The 20186-nt window shown below is 44.4% G+C and overlaps 1 protein-coding gene across 3 annotated transcripts in view; it reads right to left on the minus strand.

Annotated features, from left to right (window-relative positions):
- Positions 1 to 20186, minus strand: part of Prkcb (protein kinase C beta) — a 341205-nt gene that overhangs the window by 192167 nt on the left and 128852 nt on the right. For all 3 annotated transcript variants that reach the window (XM_021166849.3, XM_021166848.3, XM_085841346.1), the window contains one exon: positions 15031 to 15113. In XM_021166849.3, coding sequence (XP_021022508.1) covers positions 15031 to 15113 — 83 coding nt within the window. The remainder of the gene's footprint in view (positions 1 to 15030; positions 15114 to 20186) is intronic.

The following is a 20186-nucleotide window of genomic DNA, read 5'->3' on the forward strand; positions in this document are numbered from 1 at the left end:
GAACAATCGGCTGGTCTGTGGGTGAACTACCTGCCTCAATAGGTACAGTGGGGAGAACTGAGGAAGACTCCTGATGCTAACCTCAGGTCTCATGATGCCACACATTCACACACACACATATCACACATGTATACCACACACATACACACACACACTACATACCATTAACACACACACACCACACACACCACACCATGCATACACACAACACATAATACACACATACCACACACACACCACACACAGACACTATACACAGACATACATGCCACCCACATACCACACACATATAAAAGGGAAAAGGAAACTGGATGTGGTCCCCACAAGCACCTGTAACACCAGTGTTATGTGTTGGGAACACAGCATCAAGGACTTTTAACCCATAGATCGCCAGAGAAACTAGGGATGTTAAGTACACAGGACTGTCTCTCTAATGGGAAAGCTGTGAATTGGAGGTGATTAATAGCCTGCTGATCTGTCTTATATGTTAGGCTAGGCCCTAGCAAGCTTCCACCACCAGCACCGGAGGTAGCTAGTAATCTGAATGATATTTCCATTCCCTGTACAGCTAGGGGTTCCCCCAAGCACCCACAACCAGGACTGGAGGTATCTAACAGACTAAATGACCCTTATATTATCTGTATTCCATGGTTTCCCCAAGTTCCCACAACGAGGACCTGTGGTGACTAATAGCTCTATACCATCTGTGTGATGGAGACCACACCAGATTCTTCCTCAGGCCTGTAAGTTAGTACAGGTAGCCTATCGCTAGAAGCCCGTCTTAGAAGAAATGACATGTACGCTGAGCTGAGTTTCATTGTAATAACACTTACTTGTGCACTAGGGATTGTATTACACTAAGAAACATTTTTCCAAATTATACTGTTTAAATTTGTTGGGGATAAAGGGCCTGGCATCAGACCCCTGAAGGTTTGATGAAGTCAATCTGATCTGAGTTTTCATTCTCACCTCTTCAAGGTCCCCTTCCTTGCCTGCTGTAACCCCTGTACCCCCCAATTATGACTACCTGCAGGGTCCCCCCCAATTATGACCACCTGCAGGGTCCCCCTCACCCCCAATTACAGCAAATGGGACAAAAGAATTGCTGCCAGCCTAGCTCCAGGTTCCATGAGAGATCCTGATGCAGAGAAATAAGACAGAGGGTAGTAGAGAAGGGCTCCTAACATCCTCATCGAGCCTCCACGTGCATGCACGGGAGTGTGCACCTGCACAGACATGCACAGATCGCACACACAATTAGCATGAAGATGGAGGTGGCACTCAGGAGCAGAAGGATTTCCTGGCATGTTTGAAACTCTGGATTCAATTCCCAGCACTGCTACAAACCAGATAGACAGATCAATAGATAGACAGATGATGGTAGATAGACAGATACGAACAAATTTTAAAATTGTGTATAAAAAGGTCTGATTAGGAAAGTAGGCAATTCATTGAATGCAGGAGGGGAAGGCGAGTTCTCGAAAGTTCCCATGCTGTCCTGATGAAGGTAAGCACCAATCCAGAGTGATGAGCACACCCCTCCCCCTCCCAAGCCTGCAGAAGAAACAAGTGGCCAGGGATGCTCCGGAAGATCCCACCGGTCACATGGAGGATGCTCCCAGTAGCAGGGGCCCTACAGCAGGTGTCGCCTTGCTGTGTAGCAGCATCAGCAAACAACAGCATGGGAAGGCAGACTTCTCTCCTTCACCCCCAAACGGCCTAATTTAGTTTAACTAAATTTGCATCTTCTCTTCTTTTCCCGAGGTACCCTCCACGGCACAGGCAGAAGCTGTAAACTGGAATCCATGGAGGACTCCAGCTCAGAACTGTTTCAAGAACACAGCGCAGTGAGTCTAGGAGTGTAGCTCAGTTGGCAGAGTGCTGGCCTCGCAGGCGTGAAGGCTTGGGTCCAGCCTACAGGGGACACCCTACCCCCAGCTCTTGGGAAGCAGAAGCAGGAGGATCCGAAGTTCAAGGTCATCCTCAGCTAAACAGGGAGCTCAAGGGCACCCTGGGCTACATAACCCCCAGACTCCAAAAACCAAACAAAGAACTCAGATTTCTTAGGCAATCCTACAAAACAGCAAGTCACTCCTGACACTGTCCAAAACTCCCTTACTCCATACAGTTTTCCTATCTGTACCTTTCTCCCTTGATTGTAATTCTCAAATCAAGTCATGGATGTTTTAAGTAGAACTACTAAAGCATTCTGAGCCTTGAACATTACCCTCACCCTCATCTCTCCTTCTCCAATCTCTGTTCCCAAGAATTACCATTATCAATGTTCCAGATATATTGGAAAATGAAATGATCTTTGTATCTAATACCCTGTCAGGAAGAAAATGTCTAAATCATGTGTGTCAGTGGCACAGTCTACAGGAAAGTATATTCTAAATACTTACAGAAGTGTTAAATTTTGGATATAGTATTCATTTATGCTTGCTGCTTAAATTGATAAAGAAAATATAAAAATGAAAAATGATAAAGCCAATAAAAGTAAAGACAAAGAACAGAAAGAAAATATAAGACTATTTTGCACTTGAATATTATGAGACTAGTCAGGGTGTGTATTATAATAATAGTCAGCGTGCTGGGGAAGCCAGTGCATAGAAAAACCCTGCCAGAAAGCAGAAAAGAATGCATCAACACAGGGTGAAAAATAAAAAAGGAAAAAGAAGAAGCCTTTAAAGCGGTGATTCTCAAATTGTTTACTCCATTCAAATGTAGGAAACTTCAGGCTCCAATGGAAAAGCTGGAAACTCTAGACTGTGGCCCTGTAAAGAACAGAGCTAAATGACCCAGGCTTCCAGGCAGGGTGTGGCAAGCCAGGAGGGCACTCCCACCAGTGCACTTGGCTTGTTGGCTTTCCTGACTTGCCTCGCTGGCTTTGAAGTTGGACATTCTGATTAAGAGCATACAGCCTTACAAAGTCACATGGTCACACACAAAGCTTTGACACCAGATACACAGCAGGTCTACTATACAGTTTTATTGAGCAGGGTTCAATCATGGAGACATGTTTGTAAGCGGCTGCACCATTTCATTCCTCCACCCCCTTCAGTGGTGCTTAAGAACTCCAATTTCTCCACATTCTCATTTGCCAGCATTTGGGGCTTTTAAAATACTATTTATCTTCTTTCTCCTTGTGGGTATGGAGTAATTTTATAGTTTTGATTGGTATTTCTCTGGTGATCAGCAACACTGAACATTTTGCACGTTTTAACTGAATTATCATACACATTCATGGACTTCACTAGGACATTTTCATAGCTCTGTTGCTTGTACTTGGGTATCTTTTACAGGCCTGTAGGCCATCTGTGTGCTTTCTTTGGAGAAATGTATAATCAAGCCTGTAGTTCACAAAACACAAAGATTGCATGACCTGGGGTTTGGTGGAGATGGTTCAATCCGTGAAGTACTCACCACACAAGTGTAACAGCCCAAGAGTGATGCCCAGAACCTGCACAAACCTGCACACAAACAAGGCAGGCACGGTGGCACACACTGGTACTCCCAGCGCTTGGAAGGTACAGGAAGGTGGATTGGCCAGGACTTGCTGGCCAGCCAGCCTTGACCAATCAGCGAGTCCGAGGACAGTGAGAGACCTTGTCGCAGGGAAGCACGGCACATCATGCCTGAAGAGGAATGAGATCTGAGGGTGTCCTCTGTTTTCCACATGTAAAGTGCATGTGCACGCATGCACACATAGACACAGAGGGTGTGACAAAATGGAGCGATGGTGAGTGGTTAGAGCACTAGCTGCTCTCACAGAGGACCTGGGTTTGATTTCCAGCACAACCACCTGTAACCCCACCTCCAGGGAATCTGATGCCCTCTTCTGGCCTCTCAGGGCACCAACTACAGACATAGAGCAGGCTTATATATGCAGGCAAAATATCCACACATAAAATAAAATGAGTAACTCCAATAAAAAAATTAAAAGACCCTTTCTGCCTTTCTCCAAAAGGTATTTGAAATATCTCACCAAAAAATATTTGAAGAAGAACAACCTCCAAGACTGGCTGTGTGTTGTCGCCAACAGCAAAGAGAGTTATGAGCTGCGTTACTTCCAGATTAACCAGGATGAAGAGGAGGAGTAGGGCGAGGATTAAGACACATTGGTCTGCAATGTTTTGTATTAATTCATAAATAAAATTTAGGAACAAAAAAAAATTTCAAAGAACCGAAATGAAGATCTCACAGAGGTCTTCCCTTCCGTGTGCACCACAACATTAGCCACAATAGTCAAGGTGCAGACACATCAGAGTCTGCTGGTGAGGAAAAGGCTAAAGAAACCGTGGTACATACGTACAATAATATACTTCCATCAAAGAGAGGAAATTCTGCAATATGACGTAACATGGATGCATCTTGAAGACACGGTGCTAAGCGCAATATGCTGAGCCCCGAAGGACCAGTACTGTATGATCCCATTTGTATGGAGTATCCGCAACAGTCAAATGCATGGGATCAAGAAGTGTAAGGCTGGTTGCTAGAGGCTGAAAGAGAAATAAGTAGCTACTAATCAATAGGCGTAAAGTGGCAGGCAAGCCGGCTGAATAAGCTCTAGAGGCCTGTCTCACAACGGGGTACCACAGTCAATAGTAATATCTTGTATGCTTCAGCCTTGGTAAGAGAGGCTCAATCTATGAAACGATCTTTGCAAAATAAAATAGCTGCCTGAAGGGAAAACAGGCAAACTGCTGGCTGCCTGGGTGGTGGTTAACGTGATGGATGGGGATGGAGGTGTAAGGGACCAGAAGTGGCGTAAGAGGCTCATGATTACATAGGAAAGTTCTCGATGTGGGAATTCAACTAGCCTCACATACAATAAATAGTTTTCAGAAAATGTGTGATGGGCCTGGCCCAAAGCCAGCAGCTTTGAGTCCAAATTTCTAAATTCTCCAGAGAAGGGATCTTTGTTGGCCCAGTAGTGAGAGATGCCAAGAGAGCTGTCACCGCCTGACTTGGGTCACTGAGCTTTGGCGGTACCTGAAAGGGCGCTTCTTGAAGTTAAGGGCTGCTGCTTGAGCCAGGTCTGTCCAGGGAACCAGGCAGTTTAGGATGCTGGGTAAGAAGACTGAGGGCCAAATGACCTAGGCTTGCATGTGGGCTTGCTCACTGTCATGGGTGTCACTGAATCAAGCCCTTGGGGAGGCCTGAGTACCTCCATTTCTTCATGAGCATCATGTACAAGACAGTAATGGGAACCTGTTTCCTAATGTTTGACGTAAAGGGGAGAGTTACTGTGTGTGTGTGTGTGTGTGTAGTGAGTGCCCGTGTCCTCACCTGTGAGTGAAGGCCAGAGAAAGAGATCAGATGCCCTTCTTATCTCTCCCCTTATGCTTATAAGATACCATCTCTCACTCAACCTGGCGTTTGCTATTTTTTTTCTCTGCTACTCTGGCTGACTAGCAAGTCCCAGTGATCTTCCTGTCTGTACCTCTCAACAGAGCTGGGGTGACTGGGTGTGCACAGACATGCCCTGCTTTTCACACAGGTGCTGGTGATCCAGACTCAGCAAGCACACTTAGGCACTGAGTCATCTCCCGGCCTTAATTTGTTAAATAGTAGAATAGGCAACACAGAAGGTCAAAGACTGGAAGATCGGAATGAAGGGTTCTTGACTCCAGAACCCTGTGCTCTCTCCGGGGCCACCTGCCTCTTAATTACTCCCTCCTCTCTCCCCTGGAATGCCAGGCTCAGAGGCAAGAGGCTTCTGGAAGTCACCTTCATTTGACTATGAGATATGTCCTGCTCTGTCCCCACGGCCACCCAAGCAGGAGAAGCCGAAATCATGATTCATAAGCTAGGGCTTACTCTATGAGTAACAAAACCAGCTGCTTCTTATCTTTGCCCCTCTAGCACTATGGCTCTGCCCCTGCCTCCACAGCATGAAGCTCTGCCTTGTGGCAGTGACGAATAGATAGCTGTTTAGCAGGAGTTCGCTCTGACCTTGGTGAGCTGGTTCTGCACCACAGAGGCTGCGGCCAAGCCCACAGCCCAAAGAGCAGACTAGTGTGGAATTCACTTGACAGTCAAAAGAGACTGCATTCATCCCAATACCCTCATTTTGTCAGCTCCTGCTCCCAGGTGCACTGTGGGAGAGGATTCTGGGTTTCTCTTTTGTGGGAAGCAGAAGAGATGTGTGTCATGCCCAAGAGAAGGCTGAATGCTTACCACCTAAGATTTCAAAGGCACATTGGTGGAGATCTTAAGTAGTCTGCACAACACACAGGATGGGAGAGAATATCTCTCTGTCTCTCTCTCTCTCTCTCTCTCTCTCTCTCTCTCTCTCTCTCTCTCTTTCTCTCTCTCTCTCCTTATTCTCAGTTACTCCCCTGCCGCACACTATGAGGCCAGAGCTCTTTTCTTCCTTTTCTAGAAAAGGAAATAGAGGTGAAAGGTTATAAAGCTAACTCGTGTTAGAGACAAACCTGGAAGTCAAAGCCAACCACTCTGGCCTCACTGTACAAATCACTTGCATTGCCTACTAACCAGAATTTCTTGAGAATATTTTCCATCACAGATTCTCAGGCTTTTGATAGACTACCCAGGTAATCCTGGGCACTGGACATAATTTTTTTCAAAGTAGCATTTAGAAAATTGTGTGTGTGTGTGTGAGCGCACGCACGCACGAACCCAGAGAAAAAAAGCTGGAAGAGGACCTCAGGTGCCCTGGAGCTGAAGTTACAAGTGGTCATGGGCTGCCTGACATGGATGCTGGGAACTGAACTTGGGTCCTTAGCTAGAGCAGCAGGCACTCTTCAGCACTCGGCCACCTCTTCAGTCCAGTATTCAGAAACTCTGGTGGGAACATGGTATTTTTTTTCTGTTCAACATCTTGCTCTGCATTTTTTTTCCTATAGCAAGACCTCAATTCTCTTTGAAAAGCTTCCTCCCTCATCTCCGAGGGAGTTCCTTAAAAGCCACTCCCTGTCTGGTTAGGGAATGTCAGCTTGACTAAACAGTCTCACTCCCTGGGGCCATTTTGAATTTTAGGGCCAAAATGACACAAGAGTTAGATTCAGCTGAAGCTGACTTGGTTGCTCAAGTTTTCTTTCAGCACTCGGAAGTGCTCTAGATCCTGGCCAATGAACTCTTCTCGTTCCAGATAACTAAAAGTAGTTTTGACTGGATGTGACTCAACATCACCAACTAGTAATAGAACCAGAGACGAAGGTTAGAGCCACAACCCACTACCTCAGCTTCCCTGAATTCCAAAAGAAATTAGAGAACAGAAATCTACAAAGGAAAATGGGTTTGTTTAGAATTTGGTCAAACTGAGTTCTCTCCACCATGTCTCTAACTTTCTTACAATTTACAGAAAACTACAGGACAATGGCTAGATAACATACAGATTAAGCTGCAGGCCAATTAATTGGTTCTTTCCTGAGAGAAGGGTGACTAGTCTCAGATTCCCTCTGTTGTCTCTGTTCTCAGAGTGGGACTTCCTAGGGACCCACTGGTAGAAATGTGTAGCACGCCTGTAGAACACGCCCAGTAGTCAGTCATCTCACTGGAAGGAGGGTTGAAAATCATACAGAAACCAGTTTGCTGGTTTGCAGTTCCTTTTAAGTCTAGACAGTCGGTCCTCAGATTTAATTTCTGCTCTTGAGAATGGTTAAAAAGCATGTCTATGTGTCATGCCTTTTGGATAGCTGACCTAGACAGGATAACCCTCCAGACACCTCCTCCACCACCCCTCTAAGGCATCTTTGACATTCGGTAATACACAACTTGGTTACTGAGTGTTTTGGCTGTGAATACAGAAGCCATAGACTGCAGTATTATATAAACTGGATGTGATTTGAGCAAGATGGTGTACTCTCTGATGTCAATAAATAATAGATAAATGAGAGAGGAGGGAGAGAAGGGAGAAAGACAGTGCACTGCTTAATCTGTGTGATCCCTATTTAAAAGTCACATGGCTGTTCTGGTCCAGGAGATGGTGATGCAAGGAGGGGACATCTCAGCCCTAGCTGTTGCTTCCATCCTGGTAATGAGCTGCAGGTGCCCCCACTTGGTGTTACGTAAAGCAGAGCAATGCAGGCTTTCAGAGGACAGCAGCTGTTAGGTTGCTTTCTTGAGCTGAGCAAACTAGACATTATCACATGGGACGAGGCAAGCCTTTCCCCTTACTGACACTCCCACTATAATGGATGGGACCAAGCCTAGAGAAGTCAAGACTTCCTTGCCCTCTCTAGGTCCACAGGCGAATCCAGGTTACAACACACAGATGATTAGAATATTATCAGGAACACTAGAAGACTCCCATCTGTGTGAACTAAGCAGGCTCCCAGATGACAGCATCTCAGGAGCCTCTTTACAGTACCTCTGCTGGACCTGAGCTCCCACCAGGGCTGAGTCTTGACTGAATTGGAGTGGGAGCCTGAGTCTATGCTAGAGCTGGAGTACCACCACTACCCATGAATGCTGGAGGGACAAGCCTCAGAGCATCCTCAAGTGACCTTCAGAGTCCTCTGTGCAAATACTAGCGTAAGAAAGCAGGCAGATATGTTCTGGGATGGGGTCTCCACCATATAGTTCATGTTGCACTTGAACTTGCCATCCTCCTGCCTCAGCCTGAGTGATGAAATCATGGGCATGTGTCACTATGCCCAACTCAGAGAGCAGAGTTAACAGTTGCCACCAAAATATGTTTTTAAAAAGTGTGTATAGAATACTGCTTATTATTCATTAAATATATGTCTAATAGTAAAAAGTGCATGTCAAAAATACTGCAAATGATATTTTAAATACTATAAAAAAGACAATACTGTTGTGATTTTGATGCCTCACACACTTCTAAAGTTAACTATCTGCTTTTTAAAAGAGATAAATAATGACACTGTTCTTACACCAACATTTAATCAGCATGGCTTTTATTAAAGTATAATTTACATATAACAATGTGCAGACTTTGGGCATGCATTTTGATTCATTCTGAAAGGCATGAGTACCTGCATAAGAACTGGCTCAGCCAAGCTCTGCACCTGCTCTGTCGCCCCAGACACTGAGCCATGGTTGCTGGCCAGGATTCCATTATGGGGATGCGATGGCTTTCTCTTACATAAGCATTCATCAGTAGTTACTTGAGTCATTTCCAAATTTCAGTCGCTATAAATACTGATGTAATGAATGTCATTCTAGCTAAATAGATGCACCTGTCCTCAAATAACCCCTCAGCAAGAATTCCTAGAATTGTCATCCTTAGGGCAAAAGGGTTAGGTTCCATCATTTGCAAATCAGAAACTACTTCTAAGACCATAAAATATTGACAAACCACCTAGGGAGTGCTTTTCCACTTCTGAACTGCCTGGCCCAGGGCCCCCGTTCAATACTTAGTGCTATTTTTATTAGCCATTATTCTTCAGCAGGTCAGAGGGTGGCCTGTCTTCATTCCTGAGCCGTAGAGACACCTCTAGATATTAATAATAATTCTAAAACCATTTATTGAGCATTGCTTTGGGCCAGACACTATCTTAGGTGTGGTCCAAGCAATTTTCTCAGCAGATACTCATGACACCTACCCCCTAGGATTTAGATACTGTCCTCCCTATTTTAAAAATATGAGCTAAAGGTTATAGAAATTGAATTCTTTTCACAAGGTCACAGGAGCAATAAGTGGCCGATTCGGAATCTGACACCAGTGCTTCCTGGCTGCAAAGTCTGAGTTCACAGCATTGCATCACAGACTTTGATATAAAACAATGAAGATGGAAATGGAAACGTAATTATATTGGACTGGTTTGCTCTGGACCAGGGAACGTAGAGGATTCCCAGTATACTCTGAGTAGGGAGGGACTGTATGAAAGGCTCTCCATGCACCGTGTGAAGCATTTTCAAACAAGAGCTTTGTGAATGTTTCTGCGATTAACCCATTGGTCTTTGTCAGGTCTTTTCCATTTTTAATACATTATAAAAAGTATCCTTATAAGCCCACGTGGTTGGTACTAATATCCCATTTTATATATAGAAACTTAGATACAGGGAAGTAAAATGGCATGCCTAAATTTTAATGAGAATCTAGGTGGGGTCAGGCCCCAAATTCAGATACATTTGCCTTCCGAGTATACGCTCTTCGTTACCACGAAAAGGCTCAATGGGCTGCCACAGGACATATTTGTAGTTACCAAGAGCTAAATCCGTTGGGGATCTGCGGTATGGAATGAGTGGGGTGCATTCTTTTAATGAGGTCATCTATGCCTTTAGGAATACTAACAAGACCTGCAGATCTTCTAAAAAATAATAAAAAAAAAAAGCTCAGTGCAATAGCCTCCAGAGATCTAGTTTACAATGGTCCCCTAAGTAGGGAGGATGATCAGCAGATTAATGACACAGTCAAGGCTGTCTGGAGTGAGATAGCCTCTGTTTGTTGGGACATTAGCAAACATAATTAAAACAGATTTTAAATGCTTTGTGGAGCCTTGAAATGACCATAGGAACAACCCAAAAACTAGCCAGAGAATGAAGTATGGAGAACCAAGACACCTGGATCAGCACTACCTGCCCGCTTCCAGGCTCTTCCTCACAAGCATCTAGCCACCAGCCAATCCATCAAACAGCCACAAGCACAGAGAAGGACCCCAGGACAAAGAGCTCACTTGACTTGCCCTAGTTCCATCCCTCAACGATATTTTCTTCCTTATCCTGAGACCTTGGTGACAGTGAGCATGATCCACAGTCTTGGTGCTTTGTAACTGTCCCTAATACTGTCCCTGAGGAAAACTATGCAGCTCTAAAGAAATGACTCTTAAGAGCTCACAGCCCCTGCCCCAAGAAGAATCGTTTTCCTGATGAAACTAAGAATGAGACAAAGTTTTGTTCTGGTATTGTTTTTTGTCTGTTTGTTTGTTTGTGGGTTTTGTTATTGTTGTTTTGCCTTATTGGTTTCTTGTTCTTAGTTTGTTTATCCATTTTGGTTTTCATTTTGTTTTGTTTTGTTTTTCCTACTTATGAAAGAGGAGGGGAAGAACATGAAGTTGGGTGGGTAGGATCTGGGAGGAACTCAGGAGGAAAAAGAATATGATTTAAGTATATTGTATAAAAATTTTAAATAAAAAATTAATTGTAAAAATCTGTACTATTAGGAGAAGAAGGAGAAAGCGGCCTATGGAAGAGCAGAGATATCAGTCATGAACTCTGCCATGTTTTGTGCTGTATGGAGCCAACGGTAAGTGCTGTATTCATTGTCTCATCTCATTGCTACTGAATGGACCTAGGAGCTAAGTCCACTGAGACAGTGGTTGGCTCATAAAGTCCCCTTGATATATCACAGTCGGAATGCATCTGTAGAGAAAGACACATAAGTATAAACCTAAAATAATGCCCAGAATATATCCCCATTCAGGTGGTGCTTGGAATAGCGGAAAACAAAGGGCGGAGCCTTGTGCACTCTTTTCCCTGGCCAAAAACATGCAATTTCTTTTTCGCAGGCTTGCTGCATCCTTGGTATTTCAAGGTCACAGAGGAGGGGAGGGCAGCCCTCTAGACCTGCCTGGGCACCAGAAGCAGCCAAAGACAGCCTGTCCAGGTGGACAAGCAGGTGTGCCCAGGTCTTCAATCATGCCTCCAACCACAGGCAGAATAAAGGTCAATGAACCGAGTCAAGCCGGTTCAGGAGGCTGGACCAATCCATCACTCTTGCTGCCAACAGACCTTCTTGGAATAGCACCCAGAGCGTCTCTGCAGTCAGGCTGCCAAACCCTATGCATGGAGCACTTTCTGCTCTCCCCATGCTTATAGCAAGAAATGTCTGTGTTCTTCCATTCATACAGAGAAGGGTCACTCCTTATGCTGCCCATGAAACCTTTGCACAAAAATCTGACAGATGGTCAACAGAAAGCCTGTTCATTCTCTAGACTTGCTTGCTCTGATCTTGCTGCCCACACACATGCACTAGAGTAGTCATCATTGTCGTGGTCAACATCATCATTGTAATCACCACCACCACCATCATCATCATCTATATAAAAATCTTGCACCAAACACGGTTTTAGGAGGTTTCAGAGAAATTTGTGCATTTGCCACTCATAACAATGCTGTAAAGTAATGGCTACTATTTTGCCCACTTGTTTTCAGCTGAAGAATTTAGTCAGTGCACAACACTGCTTTTCTAGGGTTCCTCTAAGAGGTCATCTATCCCCTCTTTAACCATGGGACAAGCATATGAACTCTGATCTCTGGGGGTAAATACAGGCATTAGAGTTCTCCAGATAAACAGAGCCCAGAGAAGAGATGTAGCTTCAGATATATAGGTTAGTTATGTGAGTCAGCGCACATGATGACGGAGGCTGAGAAATCCCATGATCTGTCATCTGTAAACTGGAGAATTAAAGGGCCAGTAGCACGTTTCCATCAAAGGCCAGAGAGGCAGAAGAACCCACAGTGTCCATCCTGGACCAAATCTGAAAGCCTCAGGCCTAGGAGCATTGACATTGAGGGGCAGAAGAAATACAGACATCCTAGTCCAAACACAGAGTGAACTAACCTTTTGCCTGCCTTTTCCTTCTGTCTGGGTCTTCAACAGACCAAACGCTGCCCACCCATACAGATGACTTGAACACTACACTCTTCTGGAAAACCTCTCAAAGATCCACCTAGAAATTGTTTTAGCAGCTCTCAGAGAATCCCTTAATCCAGTCAAGCTGATATTTGGAAAAAAACAAAAACAAAAACATGGTAAGCCCCTCCTGTCTAAATTTGGTATCTACCTCTTTGAATTACACTTAGTTTAAAAATAACTAACAATGAAGTCATAAGTGCACCTAACTACTATTAGATCTGAATGAACCACAAACTGATGTCTTCCCTGGGGAATGAGGTAAGGGCCTTGAGGCCTGATTACTCTTCTCTTGGTATTCCATACTTAAATACTGAGATGTAAAACTTAACAGCTTAAGTACTGATATGAAGTCAGAACATCTAATCTTACATGCCAAAAGACTATGAGGAAAAAGAAAACAGGCACTTTTTAAATAGAGGTTCATAGATAAACAAAATGTATTCATAAGAAGATACACATGGTGATTCCATCTTCAATTTAGAGCTGGCTGCAAGTTTGTAGGTGGGTCTGCTTGTAACTTGTCAGCTGATGGTGCTTCTCTGCCAGATACAGTGTCTAAACCTTCATTTCTGAAGGGTCTGGGCCATGTAATCCTATCTCGGTTGGGCTACTTAAGAGTTTTCTGCAGTCCCTAGCCAGAAGTCATGTTGATGCCCTAAGAAAACCCCTGTGTTTCAAGCACACTTTCCATTTCCCCTCTAGACAGGACCCTTCTTTAATTCAGGACGTTCCATTACTCCTGTCTTGGCTCATTGGCTCAGAGGCAGAGGAAGCCCAAAGCAAGACCATCAGTGTTGCACTGTGGAAGAATTTCTCCTGAAGAGCTAAGGTTTCTATGCTATCAGAGGACAATGTCTTGGAGAGAGGAACCCGCATGTTTGCAGATGGGTCACTAGGAGTAACTGAATGGACCACACTAATTACCACCAGTGAGTGACAGGCTCTTGGCCATCAGGGGAAAAGCATGCACTGATGCTAATTTTAAGAATCCTTATAGTCACTTGAGAATCTTGCCTTAATTCCAAAAATTCCAGAGTCGGAATTTCTATTCATCTAGAACCATTCTTGGCACAAAACTTCCTGTTTGAGTCTGTTTGGGTTACCAAACTTGAACAGGTGACTTTTTAAATCACAAAAATGTACTTCTCATGGTTTTATAAGCCAAAAAGTCCAAGGTCTAGGGACTGGCAGACGCGGTGTCTGGTGAGAACCCACTTCTTACATCGCTAGTGCCTTGGTGTACCTCACATGATGGAGGATGTGAGGCATCTCTCTAGGGTCCTTTTCCTAAAGGTGTGGATGCCATCTATCCATGAAGTCATCTCATTCTTGACCTGATCACATCCTAAAAGTCTTGTCTCTAATGCTGGATGATTAGAATTTCAGCACAAATTTGGAGAGAGACAAAGCATTCAGACCATCACAGCACATGATCACAGCACAGCCCACTCTTCTGGACACTGGATTTATGGTCACTGGAGTGGCTGTGCTGATAAAAGAGGAAAGGAAAGGTGTCGTCACCACCTTCTTGTTCTCATGGTAGAAACCTCTTCCTAAGAGTGAATCAAACAGAGATACTGAGCCAAGAAGTGGAGAAGGAGATGCCAGAGAGCTCCACTGAGACATCTTGACTTATCACACAAGTGTCAGGTATTTTCACCATCTAACATCAGTGGTAGCCACTGGCAGAAGGAAGGAAGTTAGGGCTGAGAATGGCTGTTGTGTAGAAAACTAACAAATCCCCCAAACTTCAGACAAACTTACATCAAGCCCTTTGCCCTAGCCTCAGGTCAATCATCTTCTCATTGACTTAGCATCGTCTTTAAATTGACTTACCTTTATGTAACCTACATAACTTTCCTTAGATAGGGATTGTTATATCCAGATCAGAAGATTGAAATTACTACTAAATTTGTTTTCTCAATTCATACTAAAATGTATCATGAGTGAAAGAAAAATGCTCACCTGTTTTACTACAAGTATCTCCTGACTGCTTGCAATAGTCATCCTGTGGGTATTGCTTGGTTTGTTTTGTTGGTTTGTTTTTGAAACACGATCCCACCATGTAGCCCAGGCTAACCTGTACCTCACAACCCCAGTTTTGTGAGTTTGGGGTTACAGTGTATTCTACTCTACCCAACAAATACTTTAGAATGACTAATAGCAAGATCACACACCCTCCCCATTCTTCTGATCTGTGGATCCTGATAGTAAGACTTCCCAGCAAAGGACTAAAAAAATGTATTGAAAAGATGCCCTCTTATGGGCACACTAGTGAGTGAGTTATGTTCACTGAGTTCCAGGCTCTGGTGTCAAGGTAAAGTCTTATTAAGCATGATCACAGAGTGAGGTCATAGTTGTCTGCCTTGCCCAGCCACACCCCTTCTGCACTCTCCCCTGCTGAAAGCAAACCTATCAAAGTGGCTGTGAAGCAGCAAGGGTGGCCACCACCAGGTACTCACATCAGAGGCCGGGCCCTTGTCCGCACCAGGGCAGGAGAACGTGACGAACTCATGGCAGCGCTTGTGTACAACAAAGCAGCAGACTGCAGAAGAAAGCACAGGGGAGACAAAGAAGGAAGAAGCCGTTAGGTTGCCCCAGAAGAAGACATCATGCAAAATAACATGAGCTTCTACCTCATATACTCTTTTGGATGCACGGACATGATATCCGGCACGAACATGAGATATCTAAGCAGAGGTATCGGGAGACAGCTCAGTGGATAAAGCACTCAGCACACAATTGTGAAGACTGGTATTTGATCCCCAGACCCCACTTGGCCCATAAGGTTGCCCCTTTTAATCCCAGTAGCCCTCAAGAGGCAGAGACGGGATCCCTAGGGCCATCTAGCTAGTTAGACCAGCTAGAACTGGCTAGCTCCAGATTCAGAGACAGAGACCTCTGCCTCAATAGAGAAAGCGAAGAGCAACTGAGAAACACAGGGTATGTCAACCTTGGGCTTACACACGCACACACACACACATGCACACGCACACGCACACATACACACACAAACACACATGCATACATGCACTCACCTCTACCTGGCTCCACTGCACACATACACATGCAACATGCATACACACACACACACATTTGTATACATATGGAAAATTAACTTAGCTAGTGTGCTAAGAATCATATATATCCCGTGACAGCCCCTTGAAGATCACTTAGAGTATCTGCCTAGTCATTTATTGGTTTGGATACACACATACACACATACATATATACACACATATATACATATATATATATATATACATATACATGTACGTGTACATATACATATACATATACATATACATATACATATACATATACATATACCAGATGAAATTGCTGATATTTAGGTCCATAATACATAAGGAACATGTGTGTTTAAACATTAGACTCCTACCTGGAGGGATGATTAGAACAGGAAGGGTGTGGAAGAACAGTGAGAAAGAATGGCAGAGGCGTGTTCCTCTCACCAGATCAGTGTCAAGTCAGTGTAGGAGTAGAAGAATCAGGCTCTAAGCTGGGGGCAGAGCTTGGAGTGGAGAGCCTGCCTAGCATACTGAAAACTCAGGGATGAAGAGGAGGAGGGGGCAGCATGGGAAGGAGGGAGGCAGATGAAAGGGAGGGCAGAAGAAAGGGGAAAGAGGTGGAGAGGGAGAAGAGGAGAGAGAAAGAGGAGAAGGGACCAGAAGGCGGAGGAAAACAGAGGGAATTGTGGGAGAAGGAGGAGGGGACGTAAAGGTGCAGGAGGACCATAAGATGGTAACACTGCTTGTCATTTGCAACCACACACACATAAACATGCGTCTGAAACCTCGTGAGCTCAAGGCATCTGTGATACAGCCTCCCTGTCTGAGGATTACACAGGAAGGGGGCAGCCGGGGAGTATCTATACACAATAACACACATTTTGCAGTGTTACTTCTCAGATCTCCTCTATCCTCCAGACTCCTGGGCTCCTGGAGGATGAACGACATTAGGGACCAGCTCAGACTTTTGTGAAGCACATGTTCAACAAACAGAGCAGAAAATTCCAAACTACTCATAGAGATGCGATTGTGTGGACCCATCACCACAGTGTCTGTGAATACTTGTCACAGGAAAGTCTTTAACAGGGCTCTACTACAAAATCACAGGAAGGGAATGCCAGTAACTAGTTAGTTGGTATCACCTGCAGGCAGTCACTACCCACTCCTTCAAGTCCCCGAACACCCCGGCAGCTGCACACAAAAAAACAATAAGGAGTCATCTCCAACAAGTAAAACACAAGGGAAGAAAAAGACAAGGAGGAAATAAGAGGAGAAGCTTGCCTTCAAAGAAATATAAGAAATGTCTTGACTACAAGCATTGTACATATGTTACTTGAATCCTAATTTTGAGTAAACCAGCAATATTAAAAATCCACCAAGACAATCAGGAAAGCGGATCTATTCACTTGTCTTATGATACTAGGCAATTATCCTTATTGACATTAGAGAACAGATGCCTTTGGTATGATAGCGGCATGGTGGTTATTCTAACAGCATCTTCATCTGTGAGGGCTACAACCTAAAAGCGTTGTGGATAAACTAATTCAGCTCAAAGTAATTTGGTATGTTCAGGAGGGTGATAGATGAAAGAAAGAAAGAAAGAAAGAAAGAAAGAAAGAAAGAAAGAAAGAAAGAAAGAAAGAAAGAAAGAGGGAGGGAGGGAGGGAGGGAGGGAGGGAGGGAGGGAGGGAGGAAGGAAGGAAGGAAGGAAGGAAGGAAGGAAGGAAGGAAGGAAGGAAGGAAGGAAGGAAGGAAGGAAGGAAGGAGACAAAAAAGAAAGTTAGTCAGTATGACTCATTAATGGTTCCTGATGGACTCATGAGAATTTAATGCCAATCTGTCTTCTTTTTTATATATGCTTGATTGTTCCATAAAATACAACTTTAAGGCAGAGACAGAAACAGAGAGAGGCTAAGTCACAAACCCCAGGATAGGAGGAGCTACAGGCTGAATGTGCTGCAGCCTGTGTTTCCCAAGGAGACTGTGCACATTGATGAACTGCATACAAGACTAGCTAAGTGTGTTAACAATTATGATGGGGACGACTGTCGAGATGGCTCCATGAGAACAGCACACGATGGATGAGCCTGACAATATCAGCTTAATCCTACAACCCCTGGAGGAAAGAACTGACTCTTGAGATTTGTCCTCTGACCTTCTCACACGTGCACACACTCACACACACACACACCACACATAGTCTCACACACACCATTCCTCACATACACACATGCATACACACACTCACCCACACACATACATACACACATGAACACACATACACACACCACCCCTAACACACTCACACATACTCTCACACACATTCATACATACCATATACACACAGCACACACACCACCCCTCACATGCAGACATGCATACACACACACACTCTCTCTCTCTCTCTCTCTCTCTCACACACACACACACACACACACACACACTCACATACTGTGATGATACATTTGCTAAAGAATTAAGATTGGGGGGTGACACTCAAGGGCAGAACACCCTCCCAGCATGTATAAGACCCAAACACTGGAAATATTAACACGAACAAAAATGAACAATTAAAGATAAAACAAGATCAAACACTCCGTATGCAGTTTTCAAAGCAGTGTAAGGAAAACTACTGCAAAGAAAGCATATCAGGTTCACTTGGACAGACAACCAGCTGGGGACTCTCTCCATTTCCCAAATCATGCACGTGAGGATGTTTCGTTTGATGCCATTTCTACGGTAAGCTCTTTAATCTCTCTGTAATTTTTTTGCAGTCTGATGAGCATTGGACTCTTTCCCCCCCATAGGTACCCAGTTGTCCCTGCAGCCTTAATTAAATAATTATGTCCTTCTGTGTGGGTTTCTAATGCCAAGTTTATTAAGTGTTCAATGATTATATACCCTGAGCTTGTCATCAGGGCTTTAGCTTTGTCCCCTGGACTGTTGTGAAGTACAGCAACAGGGGTGAGGGCCAATTATAACAGCTTCAGAACACGTTAGCCTACACTGGGCCCCCTCATTTTCAGCGCTTGCTTGGCTATTGCTGCAGCTGTATACTTCCAAGTGAAGTTCAGACGCAGTTTATTAAGGTTCTTAATATAGCAGTGGGGATTGTATTAGAGTCAGGGTAAGTCAGTCCCCATTCTCCAAAAGTAAAATAAAACAAAATAATCGGGGCTTTCATTGAACCGGCCTTACATTTTCAAAATTAAAATTCAAGATAGCTGACACTTTTACAAAAACAAGTCACTCCTCCAGGAATCGACTGCTCCCTTGTTAAGAATTCTCATTTCGAATCTCCTAGAGCACCTCTCACTGTCTCCACACCATCCCTAGGCAGCGCTTACAGTGGACCAGCTGAGGGACCCCTGTGTTAAAGTGCTCTCTTCCTTGTGGTTTCCAACTGGCTGCTGTGTACAGGTGGGGGAGTGATGCAACCCCACTGGGAGGGTTTGGAGCCTTTTCAAAACCATAATCATTGATACCGGTTTTAGTTGCTTTCAGAGCCCTACCTAGAAAATTGTCTTATCCCAAGTAATCATATCTCCTCTCCTCCTTTCTCATATATATGCCCCTCCCCCTTATCATATTTCTACATCTAGAACTGTCAGAACACCCGGAAATAAAGGGCCGATAGCTGTCCTTTCCAGCCAGTGTCACCCCCCCCCGCCACACACACACACACACACACACACACGCATGACTTCTAGGAGGCTCTCACAGCCACCAAGGTTGCTTTTTATGACTCCCCAGAATGACTCTTAGTTTGTGTTGATAATTTCTTGGAAATTGCCCATGTGTTTACAATGCAGCATCTTGTCTTGCACATCTTTGTTATCTATTATTTTGTTTTTAATATATTTCTTTTTGGTACTAGTGATAGAACACAGGGCCACTTCCATACTAAATAGCTACTGTACACTGATATATCTCTCTCTCTCTCTCTTTCTCTCTCCCTCCCTCTCTCCTCCTTCCTCCCTTCTTCCCTGCCTCCCTCCCTCCTTCCCCCCATCTGTGTGTGTGTGTGTGTGTGTGTGTGTGTGTGTGTGTGTGTGTGTTGTACATATGCATGCACAGGCTTGTGGAGACCAGATGTCAATGTTGAGTATCTTCCTCAGTAGCTCTCCACTTTAGTTAGTTAGTTAGTTAGTTAGTTAGTTAGTTAGTTAGTTAACTAGCTAGCACTGATTCTGCCAGGTTAAGGGTTACCACTCCCCAGGAATCCACATGCCTCTGCACTCTAGGTGCTGGGGTTACCGATAGGCGCTACCAATCCTGGCTTTTACATGTCTGCTGCTGATCTGAATTCAAGTCTTCCTGTTTATTCCATAGTTTACCAACAGAACCATTTCCCCCACCCCTTTCTATTTTGGGACAGATTTTTACTATGCTGCCTGCTCCGGCCTTGAACATGTGAATCTGGAGTGTTCCAGTATGTTATCTGGCATCCCTGTGCTTCTGTTTCCTGTCTAAACCTTGGCAATTAGGAAGCAGTTCCCATATCACCGTGGTGTTGTTCACCCTTAGAGCCGTGCTATTTAAACCTCCAACAACCAACCAATACCAGCTCCTATCACACCCGGCTCCGG

This window comes from Mus caroli, unplaced genomic scaffold, assembly GCF_978045245.1.
Source record: "Mus caroli unplaced genomic scaffold, Mus_caroli_1 scaffold_8, whole genome shotgun sequence".
NCBI lineage: Eukaryota > Metazoa > Chordata > Mammalia > Rodentia > Muridae > Mus > Mus caroli.